Here is a 24,901-nt window from a genome sequence, read left to right on the forward strand (position 1 = left end):
AGGTGTTTAATATAAAATAGGCAGATGAGTGGTTAAAGCACACCTTCAACAATTATCATAGCCTCAGTTTTACGACCATCAGCCTCAAATTTATATTTTCCAGCAAACTCCTCCGACACTTTGTGGATTTTCAGTTTATGAACAGCGCCATCTTTGCTGATAGTCATTCCCTCAGTAGAATCAGAAATCTATTAAAAGAAAAAAAACAAAATATCAACTCTAATTAAATCTTTTATAGAAAGTATTCTGGCTCCTGATTAAAGGACCTACAATGTTAATAGATTACTGTGGTTACAAACAGTGCTTAACCTTTATGTGGAGATGAAGGATCATTCTTTAAATGCTATATTACAACCTCTCTAAGCAAATTTTTAGTTTCCTTGAGATATATGAGAGTTCAACCATACCTCTTTTCCATCTCTGTACCAGAGCCCCTTACACTCTGCACTGTTGAGTTTGCAGACCAGCTCAGCTGCCTCTCCTACAATAGCCCTGCTATCTTCCAGGCCAGCAGAGAAGTGAACACCAGGACCTACAAGTCATTTGGGCACATCTTATTATCAATCATATTATTTTCACTAATGGTAGTATATGATAGTATGTACATCAAATAAAATATGTATTCAGCATTCAACTTATTTTACATTTTGTTACCAACAAAATGTCTGAAATTCTAATATTGACAGAGACATGTCTATCATCTCCGTTGATGTTTTCCAGATGTCATGATTTCCATGTGTAGATTGGTGACCTGTCCAGGGTGTACCCTGCGTCTCATCTGAAGTCAACTGGGCCTGTCTCCAGCTTCACCTGCGACCCTGAAGGATAAGTGGCATACAAAATGGATGGATGGATGGATGGATGGATGATTTCCATGTCTTGATGATGAGGTTCAGGATTCTTGCATGTTTGTATTGCCAGGATTGTCTTCTTCTTCTTATCATTATTATTATAATTGAAAATGGCGTCTTCTTGTATTAACAACAAATATAGTTGTTAACACATCATCATATTATACATTCTGCTTGTTGTATCATCTTTTTGATCATTTGTCTGTCAGTTCAATAAATCTATTAACAACCACTGGATTCAATGATCATTTAGCTTCAGTGTTGTAAAATATCCCTTGGTACTCTCTCTCTCTCTCTCTCTCTCTCTCCAAAAAAAGGATTTTAAAGTGTCCATTCTCTGTCAGTGTTTATTCTTTGTTCTGAAATGCACCACTAAATTTGCTTCTGTGTTCATTCTATGTTCATTTTTTTCATGGATGTAAATATCTAAATTCAGAAAGCTTAAGACAGTGCAGTCAACATGAACACACAAACACTTGCACATAAAGACATTTTTTCACAAAAAACAATTTAGAGAGACTGATTTCAATGGGATAAAGGGTCAGTGATGTAACACAGGCATTAGACCAAATAATCCAACAGAGGCTCACACTAATATTCTATAGCCTGCAAAGCAATGGCAAATCCACTCTTGTCCCAAATGACCTTCTCTTAAAATATTGCTTCCATACATTTTTTTTATGCAGCCTTTACCATTTCTTACCAATGGTTGCCTCTGGAAGCAGGGGACCTTGTCTTCTGCAGTTTGAATGCTTGCCAGCCTCAACTGACTTGTCTTTTGTGCCCTCAATGGCCTCACCATCAGACGGAACCCCCTTGCTGCTCTCGGGTTTAGCACCATTGCCACCTGGATTGCCACTTGGGTTGCCATCTGGATCCCCATTTGGCTTACCATTTGTGTTAGCACTTGGTTATGACCTGGGTTGCCAGTCGGGTTATGACCCAGGTTGCTGCTTGGATTATGACCAGAGGAACTGCCTTGCTTATGACCCAGGTTAGCACTTGGATTATGACCCAGGTTATTGATTGGGTTACCATGTGGGTTGCCTCCAACTTCAGGTATTTAATTTTTTTGAATGTTGCTGAGCATTTAGAAGATAGATGGTGGCAGGGAAGATTATAAAACAACATTAAAAACAAAGAACATTTAAACAGTGACAGTAACACTGACAGAAATGAACACAAACATTGTACTTTAACACGAACATAAATTTGAAAAAAAAAAGATACATAGAAATGGAAGGAAACAAAGTATTTATGCTATTATTTCTTTTCTTTTGGAAGTCTGCTGAATTTCTTAATGGAGAGACTGGAGAGAGGGAAAAGTAATGCAAAATATCGAGTGTCTCAAGATATTTGTAAAAAAAAAAAAGTATTACCTTTTGAAAACTAATCAGGTTCTTTTGACAAGAATTAATTAATTAAATCAGGTGACCATTAAAGATTCCTCATCACAGATAACCAAGACATGTGAGTGACACAATGAAAAATAAATCACACATATACACACACAAAGCAAATGAGTATGTACTCACAAAGGACACAAAAGACACAAAAGAATACAGTAGAGTACAACACACAGAACAAGGAAACAACATGTTTGTAATTCTGTGGATGGTCTGATAACTGTGCATGCTTCAATTAGGAATATAATGAATGGCGTTAATGTTGAGGGGAACGGTGACACCATCCACAATGTGTGCTTTATTTATTTATTTAAAAGGAAAAAAAGTTTCAAGAAATATACAAGAGCTTGGTTAATCTAGTTGGGCATCATGGTGGTGTAGTGGTTAGCACTGTCGCCTCACAGCAAGAAGGTTCCGGATTCAAACCTGACGGGTCCTTTCTGTGTGGATTTTGCATGTTCTCCCTGTGTCTGCGTGGGATTCCTCCGGGTGCTCCGGTTTCCCCTACAGTCCGAAGACATGCAGGTTAGGTGCAATACAAAACAGTGCATATTTAGTGCCTGTCCCAAGCCTAGATTGGTGATAGATAGGTGGATTGGTGGTGGATAGATTGGTGAGGGTTGCATCAGGAAGGGCATCTGGTGTAAAACCTTCCACCAAATCAAATATGCAGAACAGATCTGTTGTGGCAACCCCTAACGGGAGCATCCGAAAGAATATGATTAATCTAGGAAATTTGTTTATCTATTTAAAATGGGATTAGTTTTGAATTTAAGCTTAGTATTTAAAATATCCTCAACATTTTAAATGTTGAGGATATTTTAATCCCGTTTAAAATATCCTCAACATAATCCAGCCACTGGGGGTGCATAAGTGTACTCTTGGTGCCGGTCCCAAGCCTGAATGATTGCGTCAGGAAGGGCATCCAGTGTAAAACAGTGCCAAATCTAACATGCAGAATGAAAAGAGAAATACCATACCGGATCAGTCAGGGCCCGGGTTAACAACGACCGCCTCTGGTACTGTTGGTCAATAGGGTGCCAGAGGAAAGTGTGCTACTGTTGCGCCAAAACGGAGAAGGAGAAAGAGAGGGGGAGGCGTGTTAGGAGAGAGCGTGAAAGATGTAAGGGAAGGAGCTTAGAATTGAGGGTAGGAACACGAATGTGGGAACATTGACTGGCAGAGTGAGAGAGTTAGCAGGTATGATGGAAAGAAGGAAGTTGGACATTTTGTGTGTGCAGGAGACGAGGTGGAAAGGAAGCAAGGCCAAGAACATTGGAGATGGATGCAAGTTGTTTTATTATGGAGTCGATGGAAAGAGAAATGGTGTTGGTATTGTTTTGAGGGGAGAGTTGGTCAACAGTGTGATTGATGTGAAGAGGGTGTCAGATAGAGTGATGGGCATGCATTTGGATATTCAAGGAGTGGTAATCAATGTTGTGTGTGCGTACGCCCCACAGGTTGGATGTGAGAATGAAGAGAAAGAGTCTTTCTGGGAAAAGATGGATGAAGTGGTAGAAAGTATACCAAGGGAGGAGCGTGTGCTGATAGGAGAAAATTTCAACAGACATGTTGGTGAGGGAAACAGAGGAGATTAGGATGTGATGGGCAGATATGGTGTAAGAGAGAGAAATGTGGAAGGGCAAATTGTGGTTGATTTTTCAAAGAGGATGAATTTGGCAATAGTCAATACATACTTTGAGAAGAAAGAGCAGCACAGGGTGACGCTTAAGAGTGGAGGAAGATCTATACAGGTGGACTACATACTCTGTAGAAGGGGTAACCTGAAGGAGATTGGAGACTGTAAAGTGATGGCAGGGGAGAGTGTAGCTAGACAACATCAAGTGGTCGTGTGCAGGATGAGCTTGAAAGTGAAAGAGGAAGCGTGAAATAGTGGAGCTGAAGATTAAGTAGTGGAAACTAAAAGAGGTTGAACATCAGAAGGAGTTTAGGGAAGAAATGAGATAAGCATTGAGTGGTCGTGGAAGTCTGCCAGAAGATTGGAATACTACTGCTGTACTAGTAAGAGAGGCAGCAAGGAAGGTGCTAGGGTGGTCATCGGGAAGGAGGAAGGAAGACAAGGAGACATGGTGGTGGAACAAAAAAGTGCAAGAAATTATAAAAGAGAAGAGGCTAGCAAAGAAGAATTGGGACGCTCAGAGAGACGAGGAAAGTAGGCGGTTATACAGAGAGACGAGACAGAAGGCAAAAAGATTGGTAGCGAAGGCGAAAGCAGATGCATACCAGGAGTTGTACGAAAGACTGGAGACCAAAGAAGGAGTGAAAGACCTGTACAGACTAGCTAGGCAGAGAAACAGGGAAGCGAGGGATGTACAGCAGGTAAGAGTGATGAAAGATGTAAATGGAAATGTGCTGACAAACAAAGAGAGTGTATTAAGAAGGTGGAAAGAGTACTTTGAGAATTTATTAAATGAGGAGAATCCAAGAGAGAAAAGGTCAGATTCATTGGAGACAGCAAATCAGGAAGCAGAGTTGGTTAGTAAGGATGAGGTGAGGGCAGCTATGAAAAAAATGAAGACTGGGAAAGCAGTCAGACCAGATGGTATCCTGACTGAGGCTTGGAGATGTTTGGGTGAGACGGCTGTGGAGTTCCTAATGAGACTGTTTAATAAGATCCTAGAGAATGAGAAAATGCAAAATGAATGGAGAAAGAGTGTGCTAGTCCCAATATACAAGAATAAGGGAGATGTACAGAGCTGCAGTAATTGCAGAGGAATAAAATTGATGAGCCACACCATAAAGCTATGGGAAAGGGTATTGGAGGCGAGATTGAGAAGAGAGGTAGCAATCTGTTAACAGCAGTACGGGTTTATGCCAAGGAACAGCATGTCAGATGCAATTTTTGCTTTAAGAATGTTAATGGAGAAGTACAGAGAAGGCCAGAGAAAGCTACATTGTGTGTTTGTAGACCTGGAGAAGGCATACGATAGAGTGCCGAGAGATGAGTTATGGTATTGTATGAGAAAGAGTGGAATGAATGAGAAGTATATTAGAGTGGTGCAAGACATGTATGAGAACAGTGAAACAGCAGTGAGGTGTGCAGTTGGAACAACTGAATGGTTCAAGGTGTAGGTGGGACTTCATCAAGGATCTGCTTTGAGTCCTTTTTTGTTTGCCATAGTGATGGATAGCTTGATGGACAAAGTGAGGCAAGAGTCACCATGGAACATGATGTTTGCGGATGATATTGTGATATGTAGTGAAAGTAGAAAGGAGATTGAGTTGGGTTTGGAGAGATGGAGGTATGCACTGGAACGAAGAGGAATGAAGGTGAGCAGTAGCAAAACAGAATACATGTGCATCAATGAGAATGGGGATGAGAGTGTAGTGAAGATGCAAAGAGTAGACGTAAAGAAAGTTGGTGAATTCAAGTACCTGGGGTCAACTGTGCAGGAAAATGAGGGTTGTGATAGTGAGATGAGAAAGAGAGTGCAGTTGGAGAAGGATTTCGGGAGTCATTTGTGATAGGAAAGTCCCAGCAAAAGTGAAAGGTACCGTAAGCTGTATAAGACAGTAGTGAGACCAGCTGTGATGTATGGATTGGAGACTGTACCCTTAACGAAGAGACAGGAGGCAAAGTTGGAGGTGGCGGAGTTCAGGATGTTAAGGTTTGCGATGGGAGTGACAAGGTTGGACAGGATAAGGAACGAGCACATCAGAGGGACAGCACATGTGAAGAGCTTGGGAATTAAGCTAAGAGAGATGAGACTGAGATGGTATGGGCACATCCTGAGGAGATATGCAGAGCATGTGGGAAGGAGAATGTTGAGGATGGAGTTGCCAGGCAAATGAAAACGAGGAAGGCCAAAGAGGAGATACATGGATGTGGTGAGAGAGGACATGAAAGTGGCAGGTGTGGTAGAGAAGGATGCAGAAGACAGGGAGCAATGGAGACAAAAGATCCACTGTGGCGACCCCTAATCGGCAGCAGCCAAAAGAAGAGATGATTTAAAATATCCTCAACATGATTAGTAAGCATGTATTGTCACTGAATCCTAAAACTTTATTTTTTACTGATTAAACGTTCAGAAACATTCACTCAATAATTCACTTCAACACCACAGTTAAGATGCTAATATACAACCCCGATTCCAAAAAAGTTGGGACAAAGTACAAATTGTAAATAAAAACAGAATGCAATGATGTGGAAGTTTCAAAATTCCATATTTTATTCAGAACAGAACATAGATGACATATCAAATGTTTAAACTGAGAAAATGTATCATTTAAAGAGAAAAATTAGGTGATTTTAAATTTCATGACAAAAACACATCTCAAAAAAGTTGGGACAAGGCCATGTTTACCACTGTGAGACATCCCCTTTTCTCTTTACAACAGTCTGTAAACGTCTGGGGACTGAGGAGACAAGTTGCTCAAGTTTAGGGATAGGAATGTTAACCCATTCTTGTCTAATGTAGCATTCTAGTTGCTCAACTGTCTTAGGTCTTTTTTGTCGTATCTTCCGTTTTATGATGCGCCAAATGTTTTCTATGGGTGAAAGATCTGGACTGCAGGCTGGCCAGTTCAGTACCCAGACCCTTCTTCTACACAGCCATGATGCTGTAATTGATGCATTATGTGGTTTGGCATTGTCATGTTGGAAAATGCAAAGTCTTCCCTGAAAGAGACGTCATCAGGATGGGAGCATATGTTGCTCTAGACCCTGGATATACCTTTCAGCATTGATGGTGTCTTTCCAGATGTGTAAGCTGCCCATGCCACACGCACTAATGCAACCCCATACCATCAGAGATGCAGGCTTCTGAACTGAGCGCTGATAACAACTTGGGTCATCCTTCTCCTCTTTAGTCCGAATGACACGGCGTCCCTGATTTCCATAAAGAACTTCAAATTTTGATTCGTCTGACCACAGAACAGTTTTCCACTTTGCCACAGTCCATTTTAAATGAGCCTTGGCCCAGAGAAGACGTCTGCGCTTCTGGATCATGTTTAGATACGGCTTTTTTTTTTTAACTATAGTTTTAGCTGGCAACAGCAGATGGCACTGTGAATTGTGTTCACAGATAATGTTCTCTGGAAATATTCCTGAGCCCATTTTGTGATTTCCAATACAGAAGCATGCCTGTATGTGATACAGTGCCGTCTAAGGGCCCGAAGATCACGGGCACCCAGTATGGTTTTCCAGCCTTGACCCTTATGCACAGAGATTCTTCCAGATTCTCTGAATCTTTTGATGATATTATGCACTGTAGATGATATGTTCAAACTCTTTGCAATTTTACACTGTTGAACTCCTTTCTGATATTGCTCCACTATTTGTCGGCGCAGAATTAGGGAGATTGGTGATCCTCTTCCCATCTTTACAGTACTTCTGAGAGCCGCTGCCACTCCAAGATGCTCTTTTTATACCCAGTCATGTTAATGACCTATTGCCAATTGACCTAATGAGTTGCAATTTGGTCCTCCAGCTGTTCCTTTTTTGTACCTTTAACTTTTCCAGCCTCTTATTGCCCCTGTCCCAACTTTTTTGAGATGTGTTGCTGTCATGAAATTTCAAATGAGCCAATATTTGACATGAAATTTCAAAATGTCTCACTTTCGACATTTGATATGTTGTCTATGTTCTATTGTGAATACAATATCAGTTTTTGAGTTTTGTAAATTATTACATTCCGTTTTTATTTTGTACTTTGTCCCAAATTTTTTGGAATCGGGGTTGTATTAAAGAGTTAATGATGGCTTCACTTGAGTACTCTATGATTATATTATATTGAATAAAGTTATGTTTAGCCTAGACTCTTACCAGTGACTATGTCTGGCAGCAGTGGGCCTAGCCTCACACCAGTTTGCTTCTCAGCCTATTTTGGCTCTTCTTCAGTATGCTCTGGCTAATTCTGAGCCTGTTCTGCCTGTTCCTCATTCTGTTTGCTCAACTGGGGCAAGTTCAGTTGACTTTGGTTCGACTACCATAACTATTAGTGTAAGTGATAAAAATTTTCACTGTGTTTAGTCTTTTTTGTTGTTTTTTTGTTTGTAATTTGAACAACCTCTTTACTGTGTATATTCTTAAAGGAAGCAAACACAGTAACAGCTGCTGTTAGAATATAGCAGAAGTAATAACATTTAGGCAAGTCAACACATAACACATCAAAACAATGACTAACAATAGCACATGACAGAAATGACCATGACAAAGATTTATAGAAATAAAATAAACAATAACAAATAATATTGGGGCGGCACGGTGGTGTAGTGGTTAGCGCTGTCGCCTCACAGCAAGAAGGTCCGGGTTCGAGCCCCATGGCTGGCGAGGGCCTTTCTGTGTGGAGTTTGCATGTTCTCCCCGTGTCCGCGTGGGTTTCCTCCGGGTGCTCCGGTTTCCCCCACAGTCCAAAGACATGCAGGTTAGGTTAACTGGTGACTCTAAATTGACCGTAGGTGTGAATGTGAGTGTGAATGGTTGTCTGTGTCTATGTGTCAGCCCTGTGATGACCTGGCGACTTGTCCAGGGTGTACCCCGCCTTTCACCCGTAGTCAGCTGGGATAGGCTCCAGCTTGCCTGTGACCCTGTAGAACAGGATAAAGCGGCTACAGATAATGAGATGAGATGAGAAATAATATTGGTTACAAATACTACAACCCCAAATCAGAAAAAAAGTTGGGACAGTGTGTTGAAATTGAAATTAAAACTAAAAACAATGATTTGTAAATAATTGGCCTGTATTGCACTCAAAATAATTCAACAGCACATTATTTGATGTTTTATCTCATAAATTTAATTTTTTTTAAATGTACAGTACTGTGCAAAAGCCTTAGGCACATGCAATGAAATGCTGTGGAGCAAACATTTAAGTTTGTGCTGGAAAACTAATGTTTAGAAATCTAAAGTGTTTTAGTACTGGTTCCATAATGTAGAAGTCATAAAATAAAAATCTATAACAAAGTTTGTACTAAAAAATAGGGTGCCAAAGACTTTTGTACAGTACTATATATTTTTTTCAAAATAAACACTTATTTCAATTTTGATTCTTGCAATACATTTCAAAAAAGTTGGGACGGTAAAGCATTTACCACTTTTTAATGTTGCAATTCCTTCTCACAACCCTTAACAGATGTTTAGGGAGTGAAGACACCAAGTGATGCAACATTTCAGGTGTTATTTTGTCTCATTCTTCCTTCAAACAGGTCTGCAGATGTCCAACAGTATGGGGTCATCATTGTCATATTTTTTTCATTTCAAAATTCTTCACACATTCTCTATTGGGGACAGAGGGGACAGGCCCTCTCTTCTTCAACAGCCATGCCTTTGTAATGTGTACAGGATGTGGTTTTGCATTGTCTTGTTGAAATATCCCTGGAAAAGGCAGCATATGTTGCTCCAAAATCTCAATGTACTTTTCTGTATTAATGCTGCCATTAGAGAAGTGTAAGTTAGCTTTGCCAAGGACACTGACACAACCCCATACAATAACAGACCTTGGCTTTTGGACTTGTTGCTGGTAACAGCCTGGATGGTCCTTTTTGTCTTTGGTTGGGATTACATGGTGTCCATTTCTTCCAAAAATACCTGATTTACTGATTTGTCTGATGACAATACACATTTCCACTGTATGATGGTCCATCCCAGATGCCTCCAAGCCCAGAGAAGTCGACAGTGCTTATGGACACAGTTAACATAAGGCTTCCTTTTTGTACAGTAAAGTTTCAACTAGCATTTGTAGATTTGTAGAGCATTTGTAACTCTTTATTGTCATGCTTGACAAAGGTTTGCCAAAGTAATCCAGAGCCCATGTGGTTACATCAGCTACACTGTCTTGCAAAAGTATTTACTCCCCTTTGTGTTTGTCCTGGTTTGTTACATTACAAGCTGGAATTAAAATGGAGTTTTGGGGGGTTATCCCCATTTGTTTTATACAACATGCCTACCAATAAAAAGGTGCAAATTTTTTATTTAATTATTTATTAATTCATTTTTTTATTGTAACATAAACAATAATTAAGATGGAAAAAAAAACCCAGAAATCTGGAGTGTGCATAGGTATTCACCCCCTTTCGTATGAAACCCCAAAATAAGAGCTGGTCCAACCAATTCACTGCATAATTCACATAATTAGTTGATTAAGGTCCACCTGTGTGCAATCAAAGTGTCACATGGTCTGTCATATGATGTCTGTATAAATCAACCTGTTCTGGAAGGACCCTGACTCTGCAACACTACTAAGCAAGCAACATGAGAACTACAGAGTACGCCAAACAGGTCAGAGACAAAGTTCTGGAGAAGTATGGATCAGGGATGGGTTATAAAAAAAATCCCAAACTTTGAATATTCCACGGAGCACTATTAAATCCATTAAATCCATTAGAGCAGTGGAAAGAATATGTCACCACTACCAAACTGACAAGAGAAGACCACCCACCAAAACTCACAGATCAGGCAAGGAGGGCATTAAGATGCAACAAAGACACCAACAATAACACTGAAGGAGCTGGAAAGATCCACAGCGGAGATGGGAGTATCTGTCCATAGGACCACTTTAAGCCATACACTCCACAGAGTGGGGCTTTATGGAAGAGTAGCCAGAAAAAAAAGTCATTGCTTAAGAAAACACATTTGGATTTTGCCCAACATCAAATGACAGACTCACCAAACACATGGAAGAAGATTCTCTGGTCAAATGAGAATAAAATAGATCTTTATGGCCATCGTGGGAAATGCCATGGGTGGCACAAACCCAACACTCTGAGAACACCATTCCTACAGTGAAGCATGGTGGTGGCCGCACCATACTGTGGGGATGATTTTCATCTACAGGGACAAGAAAGCTGGTCAGGACTGAAGGAAAGATTGAATGGCACTAAATACAGGACAATTCTGGAGGAAAACCTGTTTGAGTCAGCCAGAGGTTTGAGACTGAGACAAAGGTTAATGTTCCAGCAGGACAATTACCCTAAACATACTGCTAAAGCTACACTGGAGTGGTTTAAAGGGAAACATTTAATGTCTTGGAATGGCTTAGTCAAAGCCCAGACCTCAATCCAGTTGAAAATCTGTGGCATAACTTGAAGATTGCTGTACACCAATGCAACCCATCTAACTTGAAGTAGTTGGAGCAGTTTTGCCTTGAGGAATGGGCAAAAATCCCAGTGGCTAGATGTGCTAAGCTAATAGACGTACCCCAAGAGACTTGCAGCTGTAATTGCAGCAAAAGGTGGCTTTACAAAGTATTGACTTTGGGGGGCATACCTATGCACACTCCAGATTTCTGTTTTTTTTTTTTTCATCTTTATTGTTTGTGTCACAATAAAACAACAATTTTCGCCTTTAAAGTGGTTGGCATGTTGTGTAAATCAAATGGTGCTGATCCACCCAAAAATCCATTTAATTCCAGCTTGTAATGCAACAAAACAGGATAAATACCAAGGGGGATGTATACTTTTGTAAGACACTGTACAGATTAACGAAGGTTCTTGATGCAGTGCCATCTGAGGGATCGGAGATCATGGGTGTTCACTTTAGGCTTGCGCTCTTACCCTTTATGCACCAAAATTCCTCCAGATTCCTTGAATCCTTTAAAGATATGCACTTTAGAGGGTGAAATATCCAAATCCCTTCATATCTTTTTTTAAGGAACATTGTTTTTAAATATTTCAAAATATTTTCTCACACATGTTGATAAACTGGATTCTGGCTTCCCCATGGCCTGAAGGTTCATATTCACAAATGAAATTAAGTTGACCGGACAAAACATGAAATATCTTGGATTCATACTCTGTGCAATGAAATACAAGTCAAAGTAAATTAAGAAATAACTGCTTTCTTTTTTTCTTTGGCTGCTAGTGCTGCTAGCAGGAAACTTTTTTTTTTCTGTTTCCAGTAGAGAGTACGCTATGCACATTCTGGCTGCTGCTTCTCACCTGAGCTTTTTATTTTATTTTATTTTCTCTTTTGCTTTTCTTTTTTGTGTTTGTGTGGTTTGATGTTTGTTTTTTGGTTTTGCTTGAACGTTTTGTCCACTGGTTGTGGTGTAGCTCCGGACCCAGTTTTGGGTGTCAGTTCCCTCCAGGCCTTGGTTTGCTGTGCGTGATGCCTGTGCTCCTCACTGTGGACTGCAGTGAGCTCGTTGCTCATTTTGACATTGGGGTTGTCCAGCGCTCTGTGCGGTGGTGCTTTTGTGCTTGGCGTGGTGCTCCCGGTGGTGTTGCTCGGTGGCGTTGCAGCAGCTATGCAGGCAGTTTGGGACATGCCGGCACTCTGTGTAACGGTGCTTCTGTGCTCGCTTTGTGGATCCATGGTGTGGTGTTCCACACGGTGTTGCCCGCCGGCGCGGCAGCTGTGCAAGCAGTGTGGGACTTGTTTTTGTGTGCCTTTTGGTCAGACTGTGGCTGCTACACCATTGGAATGACATTTTGACCTTTATTTGGTGGACTCTCCCCCCCCCTTATAATTCCAAAGTGACCTTGGGTATGAGAAAGGTGCTATATAAATTTAACTTATTTATTTTATTTATTTTTGAAATGTTTTTTGTGCTGTCCCAACTTTTTCTGATGTGGGGTTGTATAATATATTGAATATATACCTATGTCAAGTACATAAGTGTTACTCTTAAATTTTCACTATTATTTGACTAATATTTGAATATTTGCTCATTTCTTTTTACTGTGAATTATGCTGAAGTTATAGCCATTAAATACAGTCTTTCAAATATCATCATAGAACTAAATGACAGCCTATGTATAAAAGATTTATGGCAAATAATGTCTATAACAGTAAACAGTATAAGCAGTTAAATTTTATCATCGCTAAGCTCTCAGACTAAAGCACATCAGTGAGTAATGTATGTCTTTCTGTATGTTTCCTTACCTTTGACAGTGTCTGCCACTAAAGCTTCTGTTCTTACATGCTTTTTAGACTTAGCACCAGATGCAGCATCAGCATCTTTATTCAGTGCTTGGCCCACACCTCCAGCTCCTCCTGCAAGACCAGAACCTCCTGAAGGATCAGCCCCTCCTGCAAGACCAGAACCTCGTGAAGGATCAGCACTTCCTGCAAGACCAGAACCTCCTGCAGGATCAAAACCTCCTGCAAGACCAGAACCTCCTGCAGGATCAAAACCTCCTTGAGAACCAGCACCTCCTGCAAGACCAGAACCTCCCTCAGCACCAACACCTCCTGAAAGACCAGAACCTCCTTTAGCACCAAAACTTCCTGCAAGACCAGAACCTCCTTCAGGACCAAAACCTCCTGCAAGACCAGAACCTCCTTCGGGACTAAAACCTCCTGCAAGACCAGAACCTCCTTTAGTACCAAAACCTCCTGCAAGACCAGAACCTCCTTCAGAACCAAAACCTCCTGCAAGACCAGAACCTCCTTCAGGACTAAAACCTCCTGCAAGACCAGAACCTCCTTCAGGACCAACACCTCCTGAAAGAATAGATCCTCCTGCAAGCCCTGCAGGATCAGCTCTTCCTGCAAGATGTGAACCCCCTGCAGTATCAGCACCTCCTACAGAATTAGCATCTCTTCCAAGATGAGCATCTCTGGCAAGACCAACAGCTTCTGCATTCCCCATTGTTCCACCCATGCCTGTTTCACGCAGTCCCTCTGTGGCAGCTATATTTTTAGCAAGCATGGCAGCTGCAGTTGCTCCTGCCTTCGCAGCATCCTTTGTACTAAAGCCTGTTTCCTTAGCCTTGGCCTCAGCCAATTTTCTGGCATTCGCCTCAGCTTCAGCTTGGACTTTTGCTGCTGCAGCTGCAGCTGCTGCTTCTGCTTGGGCTTTGGCATCTTTCTGTGACATGCCTTTAGCTTTAGCTGCTGCAAGTGCTGCCTCAGCAGCTTGAGCAGCAGCTGCTGCTTTTGCAGCTGCGGCAGCCCTTGATGCTGCCAGTGCAGCATCAGCTTCTGCTTTGGCTGCAGTGGCAGCTTGCTCAGCCTTAGCTCTTTTAGTAGCTTCCAGGTTATCTTTCATCTCCTTTTTGTATTTTTCTTGCTGATCAGCAGCAATTTTAGCCAGGTCAACTCCACTGCCACCGGCCTGTGTAGTCTTGCGGGCTGTCTTTTTACTTTTCATGGTAGGATCTTTATTAGCTGCAAAAGACACAATTTTACAGGTAGCTTTAAGCATCTTCTACTCAATATCATGAAAGTTTAATTTAATTTAAACTAATTAATTAAATTTAAATCAAAAGTAAGTTTTATATATAAATATTTTGCTTATTAATACACTGTAGACTAAAACATACCCTCTACAATAAGCCAGGCACTACATGACTTTATGCCAGCCACAGCAGAGTAGATTCCAGAATCCACAGGAATACAGTCAATGACTTTCAGACGGTGAATCAGTTTGTCTTCAGAAACGGTTATCTCATATTTATCACTATTGGATAATGGATTATTTTTCAGTGTCCATACAATTTGGCTCATAGGTGCAGAAGTCACACACTCAAATATGGCATCTTCTCTTTCTTCAGCCTTCACTTCCTGGATCTTCACCAGAAAATCCACACGGGGGACTGAATAACACAAATAGAGACACATAGTGAGCACTGAAATCGCTCAAACTGTTAATCTGCTGGTGAGAATTCCCTTTTGAAAGCATTGTCTAATCACTTAAAACATACTTTTGAATTCTGTTGAGAAGATGTTGACTCCCTCAACATCCACTTGATAAATCCCAGCATCCTCAGGATTAAGATTTTTCACCATGAACACATATTTTTTTCCAACTTGCTTCAAGCAGTGTTTCATCTCACTGTTGGCATCTTTGCTGTATGGAATCATGACACCATCCTAAACATAAAAATAGATTAATTTCCTTTATAAAATAGTATTGGAGCCCAAAATATATACATATAGTAATTGGTCACATGCTTAACAGTGTAAATGGTCATTACTTTATAGAGGAATATGCAACTGTTTAAATCCTTGAGTTCCAAGTCCAGCTCAAAAGTTGCTAAATCTTCTGATTTCACTTCAATCGGTTTGAGATTACTGAGGTGCTGAATGAACTAATAAAAGCATAACAAAATGAGCATAACAAAAATTAGATTTCACATTTCAGATAAACTATATGAGTAACCGAAAGAGGTGCTTTTTTGCTTTTTTCAGGGGGGGTTTACAGTAAATGACCACAGTGTACCGTGGCTTGCTCCTTCTCTCTCTCTTTCTTCATTTCAGTCAGTTTCTTCAGCATTCCACGAAAATCAGTGATGCCATATTCACGACAAATACGCTCATAGTCTTTCTTGTCAGCAGACAGTAACAGATCCCACACTGCCTCGTCAATTTCTCCATCCTTTTTTTCAACAGTCTTTTTGCGCTCACTGCAGATGGAACAGGAAGCTTAATATTTAGCGAAAGGAATTGAAACCCCAAATCAGAAAAAGTTGTGCTGGTATGTTGAAATTAAAATTAGAACTCAAAACAATGATTTGTAAAATAATCCTTCACCTCTATTGCACTCAAAATAATACAACAGCACATTATTTGACGTTTTATCTCATATATTTTCATTTTTTAATAAATATATTTCAATTTTGATTCTCGCAATAAAGTTAAAAAAAAAAAAAAGCTAGGACTATAAAGCATTTACCACTTTATAATGTTGCCATTCCTTCTCACAACACTTAAAAGATGTTTAGGGACTGAAGACACCAAGTGATGAAGTGTTTCAGATGTTATTTTGTCTCAGTCTTCCTGCAAACAGGTCTTAAGGTGTGTGACAGGACAGGGTTGTCATATTTTTCATTTCAAAATTCGTCCCACATTCTCTATTTGGGACAGAGAGGACAGTCATCCTCTTCATCTGCAGCCATGCCTTTGTAATATGTGCAGAATATGATTTTGCATTGTTTTGATAAAATATCCCTGGAAAAGATATCATCTTGAAGGTAACATATGTTAATTCAAAATTTCGGTGTACTGAAACAGTTAACATAAGGCTTCTTTTTTGCATAGTAAAATTTTAACTGGCATGTATAGATTTAGGGTGGCACGGTGGTGTAGTGGTTAACGCTGTCGCCTCACAGCAAGAAGGTCTGGGTTTGAGCCCCGTGGCCGGCGAGGGCCTTTCTGTGCAAAGTTTGCATGTTCTCCCCGTGTCTGCGTGAGTTTCCTCCGGGTGCTCCGGTTTCCCCCACAGTCCAAAGACATGCAGGTTAGGTTAACTGGTGACTCTAAGTTGACCGTAGGTGTGAATGTGAGTGCGAATGGTTGTCTGTGTCTATGTGTCAGCCCTCTGATGACCTGGCGACTTGTCCAGGGTGTACTCCGCCTTTCGCCCGTAGTCAGCTGGGATAGGCTCCAGCTTGCCTGCGACCCTGTAGAACAGGATAAAGCAGCTAGAGATAATGAGATGAGATGAGATAGAGAAGAAGAAACCTTTATTCATCACATGCACATTTCAAGCACAGTGAAATTCATCCTCTGCATTTAACCCATCTGAAGCAGTGAACACACACTCAGAGCAGTGGGCAGCCACACCAGAGCACCCAGGGAGCAGTCAGAGGTCAGGTACCTTGCTCAAGGGCACCTCAGCCCAACGCCACCCCACGTCAATCTAACTGCATGTCTTTGGATTATGGGGGAAACCGGAGCACCCGCAGGAAACCCACGCAGACACGGGGAGAACATGCAAACTCCACACAGAAAGTTTGCAGAAAGTTTGCCGCTGGGTTCGAACCCGGAACCTTCTTGCTGTGAGGCAACCGTGCTAACCACTACACCACCGTGCCGCCCATGTATAGATTTAATTCCATATTGTCGTGCTTGACAAAGGTTTGTCAAAGTAATCCCAAGCCCATGTGGTTATATTAGCTGTAGATGAATGACAGTTCTTGAAGTAGTGCTTCCTGAGGGATCGGAAATCACAGGTGTTCAGCTTAGGCTTGCACCTTTGCACTTTACTTACCAATTAAAAATTCCTCCAGAGTCCTTGAACCTTTAAATGATATTATGCACTGTAAAGGGTGAAATATCCAAATCCCTTCATATCTTTCTTTGAGGAACATTTATTTTTAAACTTTTCAATAATTTTCTCATGCATTTGTTGACAAACACATTATTACCTTGCCCTGGATGGAGTCCACCAGGGGGTGAGGTATTGTTTTCGGTCGAGTTTCTTTGTTTTATTGTTAGCGATATTATGGGAAAACGGCTGGATCAATCCTCATGAAACTTTCAGGAAAGATGGGCATTGATCTCAAATAGAACCTCCAACATTTTGAGGGTCATCTGGTCAAGGTCACCAGAAAGGTCAAAATCGTTTTTGTTGTGGCTACTGCCTCATGTAGAGGTGCTAGCCACTATGTCATCGTGCTGTAAGAATGTAAGAGTGTAACAGTCATGCACTGCGCATGCATATACATGTGTTCCAATTAAAATAGCCGGTGAGTGTATACAATTCGGTTCACTATTCGAAATAAATGAACTCGACTAAAGAAATAGCTTTCAGACATGTTTATGCTTATTACGTAGGGAAAGTGTGTTCCACCGAGCTCTAGCGCCGGGCCATTTCCAAGAAATAAGAGTTTCAGTCATGGCGACAGTGTGTGTATGTCAGCCTTGGTTCAGATGTTTCAATTTCGAAAGAGGTAAGAGTAGAATAATATAAAGTACAGACACTTGGTATATTTTACTTCTGTGATTTTTAAATTGTTCATTTTTGGATTACGCTTCATTTTTGTGGCTACTGCCTCATAGAGTAAATATATATGCTATATTTACTGTATGGACATGGTATCAGAAAACAATTTTATTTATAAGCAGTAGCCACATGTACCCATAGGGTACCTTTTTTTTTTTGCGATATCTTCCTTCATATTCATCATAAGTGCTACTGGGTGAAGTTTGTTTTGCCTGGCAACACTTGTTATTAAACTGGTGCCACTTTCTACAGAGGCACCATCGAGAACATTCTGACCAGCTGCATCACCGTGTGGTACGGCGCCTGCACCGTGTCCTGCTGCAAGTCTCTGCAGCGCATCGTGAGAGCAGCTGAGAGGATCATTGGTGTCTCTCTCCCTTCTCTAATGTATATCTATAACTCCCGCCTCACCCGCAAAGCCATCAGGATTGCAGGTGACCCCACCCACCCATCTCACAGCCTCTTCAATCTGCTGCCATCGGGGAGGAGACTGCGGAGTCTCTGGGCCAAAACCAGCAGGCTCAAGGACAATTTCTTTCACCAGGCAATCAGGAGGCTCAACTCCCTCCCTGTTCTGCCCTTCCTCCCCCCTCTGCCCCCTGCCACAGATTCTGCTCGCACACCCCTCTGCCCCCCCTTCAGCATCTGACATGTCATCCTCACAGTTCCCCCCCCCCCCCCCCCCCAACACACACACACACACATACATACATACATACATACATACATACATACATCATTCATTAACACACTGAACTCAGGGACCGCACATCTCACTTTACCTCGCTCATTTGCACTGTTCCGCACTACCTCATCTTAACAGCTGCTAGTTTGTTTATACTGCTTATTTCATGTTTACCTGTTTGACTGTTTGTTTATTTGCACCAATTTATGTTTGTGTGTGTGTGTGTGTGTGTGTGTGTGTGTGTGTGTGTGTGTGTGTGTGTGTATGAGTGTTTAGTCTACATCTAGTTCTCATTTAGTGTTTTATACTGTTTATATTGTCTGTTTGAGTGTTTAGTCTTTGTCTAGTTCTTATCTAGTGTTTACACTGTTTATATTGTCTGAGTGTTTAGTCTATGTCTAGTTCTTATCTAGTGTTTATACTGTTTATTTATACTGTTTATATTGTTTGTCTGAGTGTTTAGTCTATGTAGTTCTTATCTGGAGTGTTTATACTATTTATATTGTTTGTTTTTTCAATTATTCTATTTTTATTTTTATTTATTGCATTGCCTGTTTGCACCGTGGGTCAGAGAGGACTGAAATTTCATCTGTGCTGTATGTCGAGGATGTATAGCATATTTGACAATAAAGTTGACTTGACTTGTTTTACCTCAGTACGAGCCCTAAATTGCCCGTCCCAACTTTATATGGAATGTGGTGCAGGCCTGAAGTGCAGGAATGGATGTGTATTAACAAATGAAATGCTGACCAGAAAAAAAAAGACATATTTTGCATTCATACTGTCTGCAATAAAATACAAGTCAAAGTAATTTTAGAAATCACTTCTTTCTTTCTTTCTTTCTTTCTTTCTTTCTTTGTATTGTCCATACCGTCCCAACTTTTTCTGATTTGGGGTTGTATAAGAATTAACACAAGGACTTTTACTCAGTTTCTGAGCATGGTACAATAGTAAACTATGGTCTACAATATGTAGATCAAAGATAATACCTCCTCCTAAGCTTCTTTCTGAACTCTGCTGGATCCTCCCCTGAAAATGGAATGCAAATGAGGGTTATAATAGCATTACTTGGACATTAGATGGCTATTGTAAATTCATTTCCAACTGCCCTGCAAATTATGATCAGAATGAAATGTATATTTTTATTATTATATTTTAAAATGTACAAATTATTTCTTATGTAATGCAGTATAAGGAAAACATGGATAAGAAGCAGATTGATAACATACGCTCTTCTGTCTTTTGAAATGCTTTACTTTTCTTGAATCCAACTGCAACAGAAAAAAACATGTTAAAGTGGTACGGGAGTTGAATAAAAGTTAAGTGTATGCTATGAACTTCAGTTGAAAGATAATCAAAACTTTGTACTACTTGAAATTCTGTACTGTACCTTCAATGACATTTAGAATGACAGTGCAGACTGCCTTTCCATACTCATTTACAGCATAGCATTTGTATGTGTCAGCTTCTTCACCAGAAACATTGGGCATCTGTAAAGGGATAAAATAGCGTGTAAAAAAATAGAAATAGATAAATATATATCACATAATTTTGTTAGCTAGTTAATTTTAGTAGATACTCTAGGCTATAAACATGTTTTCAGAGAGTTTGTGGTCTGATTTTATTGAGTTAGTATGCCAACCTCTAAAGTATGTTCATTGGTTATAGGGTCATATTTGTTGTAGAACTTTTCTGGATCATTCATCTCTCCTTTTGCTCTTGTCCATGACACAGTGGGCTTGGGTTCTCCAATTACAATGGCTTTAAAGATGGCTAATTTACCTTAAATAGGAAAAAAAAATTAAAACAAAGAAGAAAATGCTGACCTTTGAAAAATAAAAACTATTAAAAGTTTGTAATTAAAATATAAACTAATATGTCTCAGTCAACATGAATAAGTGTTTACTGTGATGTTTCTTAAATTTAAATGGGTGTCAAAATTAAGTTTCTCTGTGTAATCTCCTCTCAAATAAATAACATTCATGTGTCAGAGTTGATCATGATCTGAAAATCCTGCACATGTTTCTGCATTCTGTGCATATATCATGTTTTGGAATGTAGACATACTGTATTATAAAATTGCCAAAATTATTCAATGTATTTATTTATGTATTAATCTAGTTATTGTGGCCACCCATACTTCTTTTAGTGTACTTCCATATTAATTAATAATATTCAAAAATGCATTTTTTTAACTTTAATATTGTTTTCATTTGTTTTATGTCTGATTTAGCCATCATTTCAGTATTACTGTTTTTGCTTCATTCATTTTTCTTCTGTTTTTCCTGGTGGGGATTGTGGTGAATTGTACTGTATTTCATGTATATAACTGTACTTGAGTTTGCCAATATCCTGACCTTCTTGAATGGTCAAAGCAATGGGTTTGCGAGTGAAATCAGGAGTAGATTTCCCCTCTGGCAATTCCTCCACATACTGTGTAATCATAACCCCAGGAACCTTCGATCTCCTTTTGATACCTAAGAACAACCATATGAAATATATAACATTGCACCCAAAATGTAGCTTCTCAAAAATTACAATCATAACATTATATGAAGGATAACATAATAGCACAACATTACACTTTAGGAGTCTGGTCCAGAGAAGGTACACCATCTTGTTAAATGAATGGTTTTAATGCTAGTTCTATTTCTTCAACATTCTTTGAAGGTAAAATAGGCAGACTTTGTATATACTGCAACATTTCTAATGCAAATAAATAGTTTTATGCATAATGCAAACAAAGAGAAAAAGCATGAAATGTTAATTTCATCACTTGTGATAAGGAATGTCAGGTTATGGCACAAAATGAGAAAATACAAGACATGACAAATACAAAAAATGACAACATTTGTTATGACTGGATTGTTTTGTTAATTGTTAGTTGTGGGTGTGTGGCACTGTGTTGGGGATTCTACTTTATTTTCTTATACTGGGCATGTGAATGGAAATGGTTAATAGTGGAACAAAGCTCCATACTTAAGAAAATATGGTAATGCATCAACCTGATTTTTGATGACTTTTGCAACCGTACAATGTCCGTGCGACATATGTACGTGTACTGTAAAAGGGAACCCAAATTTTAGTGCAAGGAAACATATTTCATAAACACTTGACCACCAGACAATGAAATTTGTATCTTTATTTACATAAAATAGATGGGGTTTTATCCAGCGCTTATTTTTAATTTGTTTTTTAAAAAATAATGTGGAATTATGCACTAATACATTTTACACTCATTGGGAGCTCCACTTTTAGGCAGTAAATATTAATATTATTTATAATCTTTATTTAATCTTGCAACCTTTAATATAAAATGCTCAATAATTATTGACTCTCCACAGTTTTTTATATATATATATATATATATATATATATATATATATATATATATATATATATATATGCTTTCATACTTTTTGCTTTACACCTAAACTCAATCAAGCAACTCATAAGTAGAAATGTTAAGCTCATGCTTATGCAAGGGTGGCACAGTGGTGTAGTGGTTAGCACTGTCACCTCACAGCAAGAAAGTCCTGGGTTCGAGCCCAGCGGCCAGCTAGGGCCTTCCTGTGTGGAGTTTGCATGTTCTCCCTGTGTCTGTGTGTTCTGGTTTCTCTCACAGTCCAAAGACATGCAGGTTAGGTTAATTGGTGGCTCTAAATTGACCATAGGTGTGAGTGTGAATGGTTGTTTGTCTCTATGTGTCAGCCCTGTGATGACCTGGCAACTTGTCCAGGGTGTACCCCACCTCTTGCCCATAGTCAGCTGGGATAGGCTCCAGCTTGCCTGCAACCCTGTAGAACAGGATAAGCAGCCACAGATAATGGATGGATGGATGCTTATGAAGACATTTGAATATGAGTAACAGTTGGCATATTTGGAATTTAAGTTTAATAAATAATACTATATATGGTAACTTCATATTTTAATTCCTAACAAAATAAAATAAAAAATAAAATAAAATCCCCAATTCACCAGTAAACATTACACCATAGACTGAAGATGGAGGTGAAGTAGAAAATACAAGTTTTGGTTGAAAAAATATTTAACTGCACAGACCTTAGTGCAGTGTCCAACTTTGTGGCTCCAAAGTAAGTGGTGACTCTAAGGGGCAATGTCTAACTTCTGATGTAATCTAAAGCCTGATTGATTGAAGTTCATTTATGGGAATGCAAATTGTTCCAAGTCTCTCCCATCCCCTCTCCCCGCTAGCACATGGCTCATAGGCTGTACCATACCAGACATTCTCATCTCATCTCATTATCTCTAGCCGCTTTATCCTTCTACAGGGTCGCAGGCAAGCTGGAGCCTATCCCAGCTGACTATGGGCGAAAGGCGGGGTACACCCTGGACAAGTCGCCAGGTCATCACAGGGCTGACACATAGACACAGACAACCATTCACACTCACATTCACACCTACGGTCAATTTAGAGTCACCAGTTAACCTAACCTGCATGTCTTTGGACTGTGGGGGAAACCGGAGCACCCGGAGGAAACTCACGCGGACACGGGGAGAACATGCAAACTCCGCACAGAAAGGCCCTCGCCGGCCACGGGGCTTGAACCCGGACCTTCTTGCTGTGAGGCGACAGCGCGAACCACTACACCACCATGCCGCCCCATACCAGACATAGTATATTCATTTTCAAAATGTCATTTGGTGTGTATACATGTTTCTAGCTGTTCAGGTTCCTGTCACTCCATTCCCTTACCTTTTTTCTTGGGAGGCTGATTCTCTGTTCCTGGCATAACATAGAGGTTTAACATAGAGGATGGTGAAACAGTAGGAGAAGAGGAAAATGTTAATTGTGATGAAAGCATTGTTGAGGAGCCATTACTTAAATAGGATTTTGGACAAACACAAAAATGACAAACTCTAAACAATAAACAGCTTTGCCATGGATTCACAATTGAATGTAAAAGGAGTTTTGCCAAAGTGCACAAGAAATAAGCATAACATAGATACTGTTAAATATTGATCAATACTCCATATTAGCAGAAATTAGTTAAGCCCATGTGTTAGGTGTTAGGACTTGGACTGTTTTGGCCTCTAGAGGCCGCTGTTATTTCCTTTTCGTGTCTTGTTTATTTTGGCCTCTAGAGGCCGCCACTGTTCCTGTGTTTTGTGTTTTTGTTAATTGCCTGTTAGTCCTAATTATCTTCACCTGTGTCCTTAATTAGTTTGTGTATTTATACCCCTGAGTTCAGTCCTCTTGTCACGGAGTCTTTGTGCTGTTATGTTTATCTCCAGTTTCCTTTGTACTGTGTTTTGTGGATCTTCTGAGCTTTTGCATTTTTGCCTTTTTCTTTTTGAATTATACTCTTTGTTTTTGTTTTTTTTTGTTTTGTTTTGCCCTGGATTGTATATAGTGTACATAGTATAAATAAACCTTTTGTTACTTTTTCTACTTCCGCCTCATGCCTCTGCATTTGAGTCATTCCCCTGGTGGCCTAGTGGGGGTTTGCTGGATCATCACACCAACGAACCAGGTTCGAATCCCAGCAAAACCCTAACAGAAAGACTCCGTCATGACCGACTCAGCAGAGGCTGCTTCAACTGTCTACCCGGCCAACCTTCAGGGAATTATGGCAGCTTTGACACGCTTCGGAGCGACCATGGATGCTCATGGACGTACGCTCACCAGCCAACGTGAGGCCCTTGCTCGCCACGAGGAACTGCTTCAGCAAATTGGGAAAACCCTGGCACAGCTGACATCACTGCCTGCATCTCCTGATCCAGCTCCCACTCCTGCTCCAGTGCCTCCTGCCATGCTGCCTTCTTCACCTCGCGAACCCAGCCTTCCTGCACCACAGAGGTATGACGGCAAGCACAGTGAGTGCCGAGAGTTCCTTACCCAGTGTCAACTCACCTTTGAGCTTCAGCCTACCACCTACACTATGGATTGCCGCAAGATTGCCTTTGTGATCACCTTATTAGCTGGTAAGGCGCGAGCCTGGGCTACTGCTATCTGGCAAAGACAGGGACCTGAGTGCTTTGATTTCCAGCTGTTTTCTGAAGAGATGCTTCGGGTCTTCGATCAGGCAGACATCAGTACCGACGCAGCCCGAAAGCTCATGTCCATCCGGCAAGGAGGAAGCGTCGCAGATTACGCCATCTCGTTCCGAACACTCGCAGCAGTAAGTGGATGGAACGAGACTGCCCTGGTGTCAGCCTTCCACCATGGTCTGTCTGACCCCATCAAGGACGGTCTGGCCTCTATTGGATGCCCAAGTGACCTCGAAACCCTCATCTCACATGCTATTCGTCTGGACAACAGGATGAGAGAACGCCACCAAGCCTTGAGCCCCCCCAGCCTCCCTACCT

At 40.5% G+C, this 24,901-nt stretch overlaps 1 protein-coding gene across 1 annotated transcript in view; it reads right to left on the reverse strand.

The window, feature by feature from the left end:
• The window catches only part of igfn1.1 (immunoglobulin like and fibronectin type III domain containing 1, tandem duplicate 1), a 145,474-nt gene that overhangs the window by 104,856 nt on the left and 15,717 nt on the right, over positions 1-24,901 (reverse strand). The window contains exons 3-16 of the mRNA XM_060918444.1: positions 20,929-21,048; positions 20,214-20,353; positions 19,962-20,061; positions 19,801-19,842; positions 19,561-19,600; positions 15,382-15,565; positions 15,137-15,250; positions 14,864-15,032; positions 14,483-14,755; positions 13,792-14,327; positions 13,200-13,706; positions 13,101-13,149; positions 408-532; positions 44-188 (exon numbers count right to left, since the gene is read on the reverse strand). Coding sequence (XP_060774427.1) covers positions 44-188; positions 408-532; positions 13,101-13,149; positions 13,200-13,706; positions 13,792-14,327; positions 14,483-14,755; positions 14,864-15,032; positions 15,137-15,250; positions 15,382-15,565; positions 19,561-19,600; positions 19,801-19,842; positions 19,962-20,061; positions 20,214-20,353; positions 20,929-21,048 — 2,544 coding nt within the window. The remainder of the gene's footprint in view (positions 1-43; positions 189-407; positions 533-13,100; positions 13,150-13,199; positions 13,707-13,791; positions 14,328-14,482; positions 14,756-14,863; positions 15,033-15,136; positions 15,251-15,381; positions 15,566-19,560; positions 19,601-19,800; positions 19,843-19,961; positions 20,062-20,213; positions 20,354-20,928; positions 21,049-24,901) is intronic.

This window comes from Neoarius graeffei, chromosome 4 (genome assembly GCF_027579695.1).
Source record: "Neoarius graeffei isolate fNeoGra1 chromosome 4, fNeoGra1.pri, whole genome shotgun sequence".
NCBI lineage: Eukaryota > Metazoa > Chordata > Actinopteri > Siluriformes > Ariidae > Neoarius > Neoarius graeffei.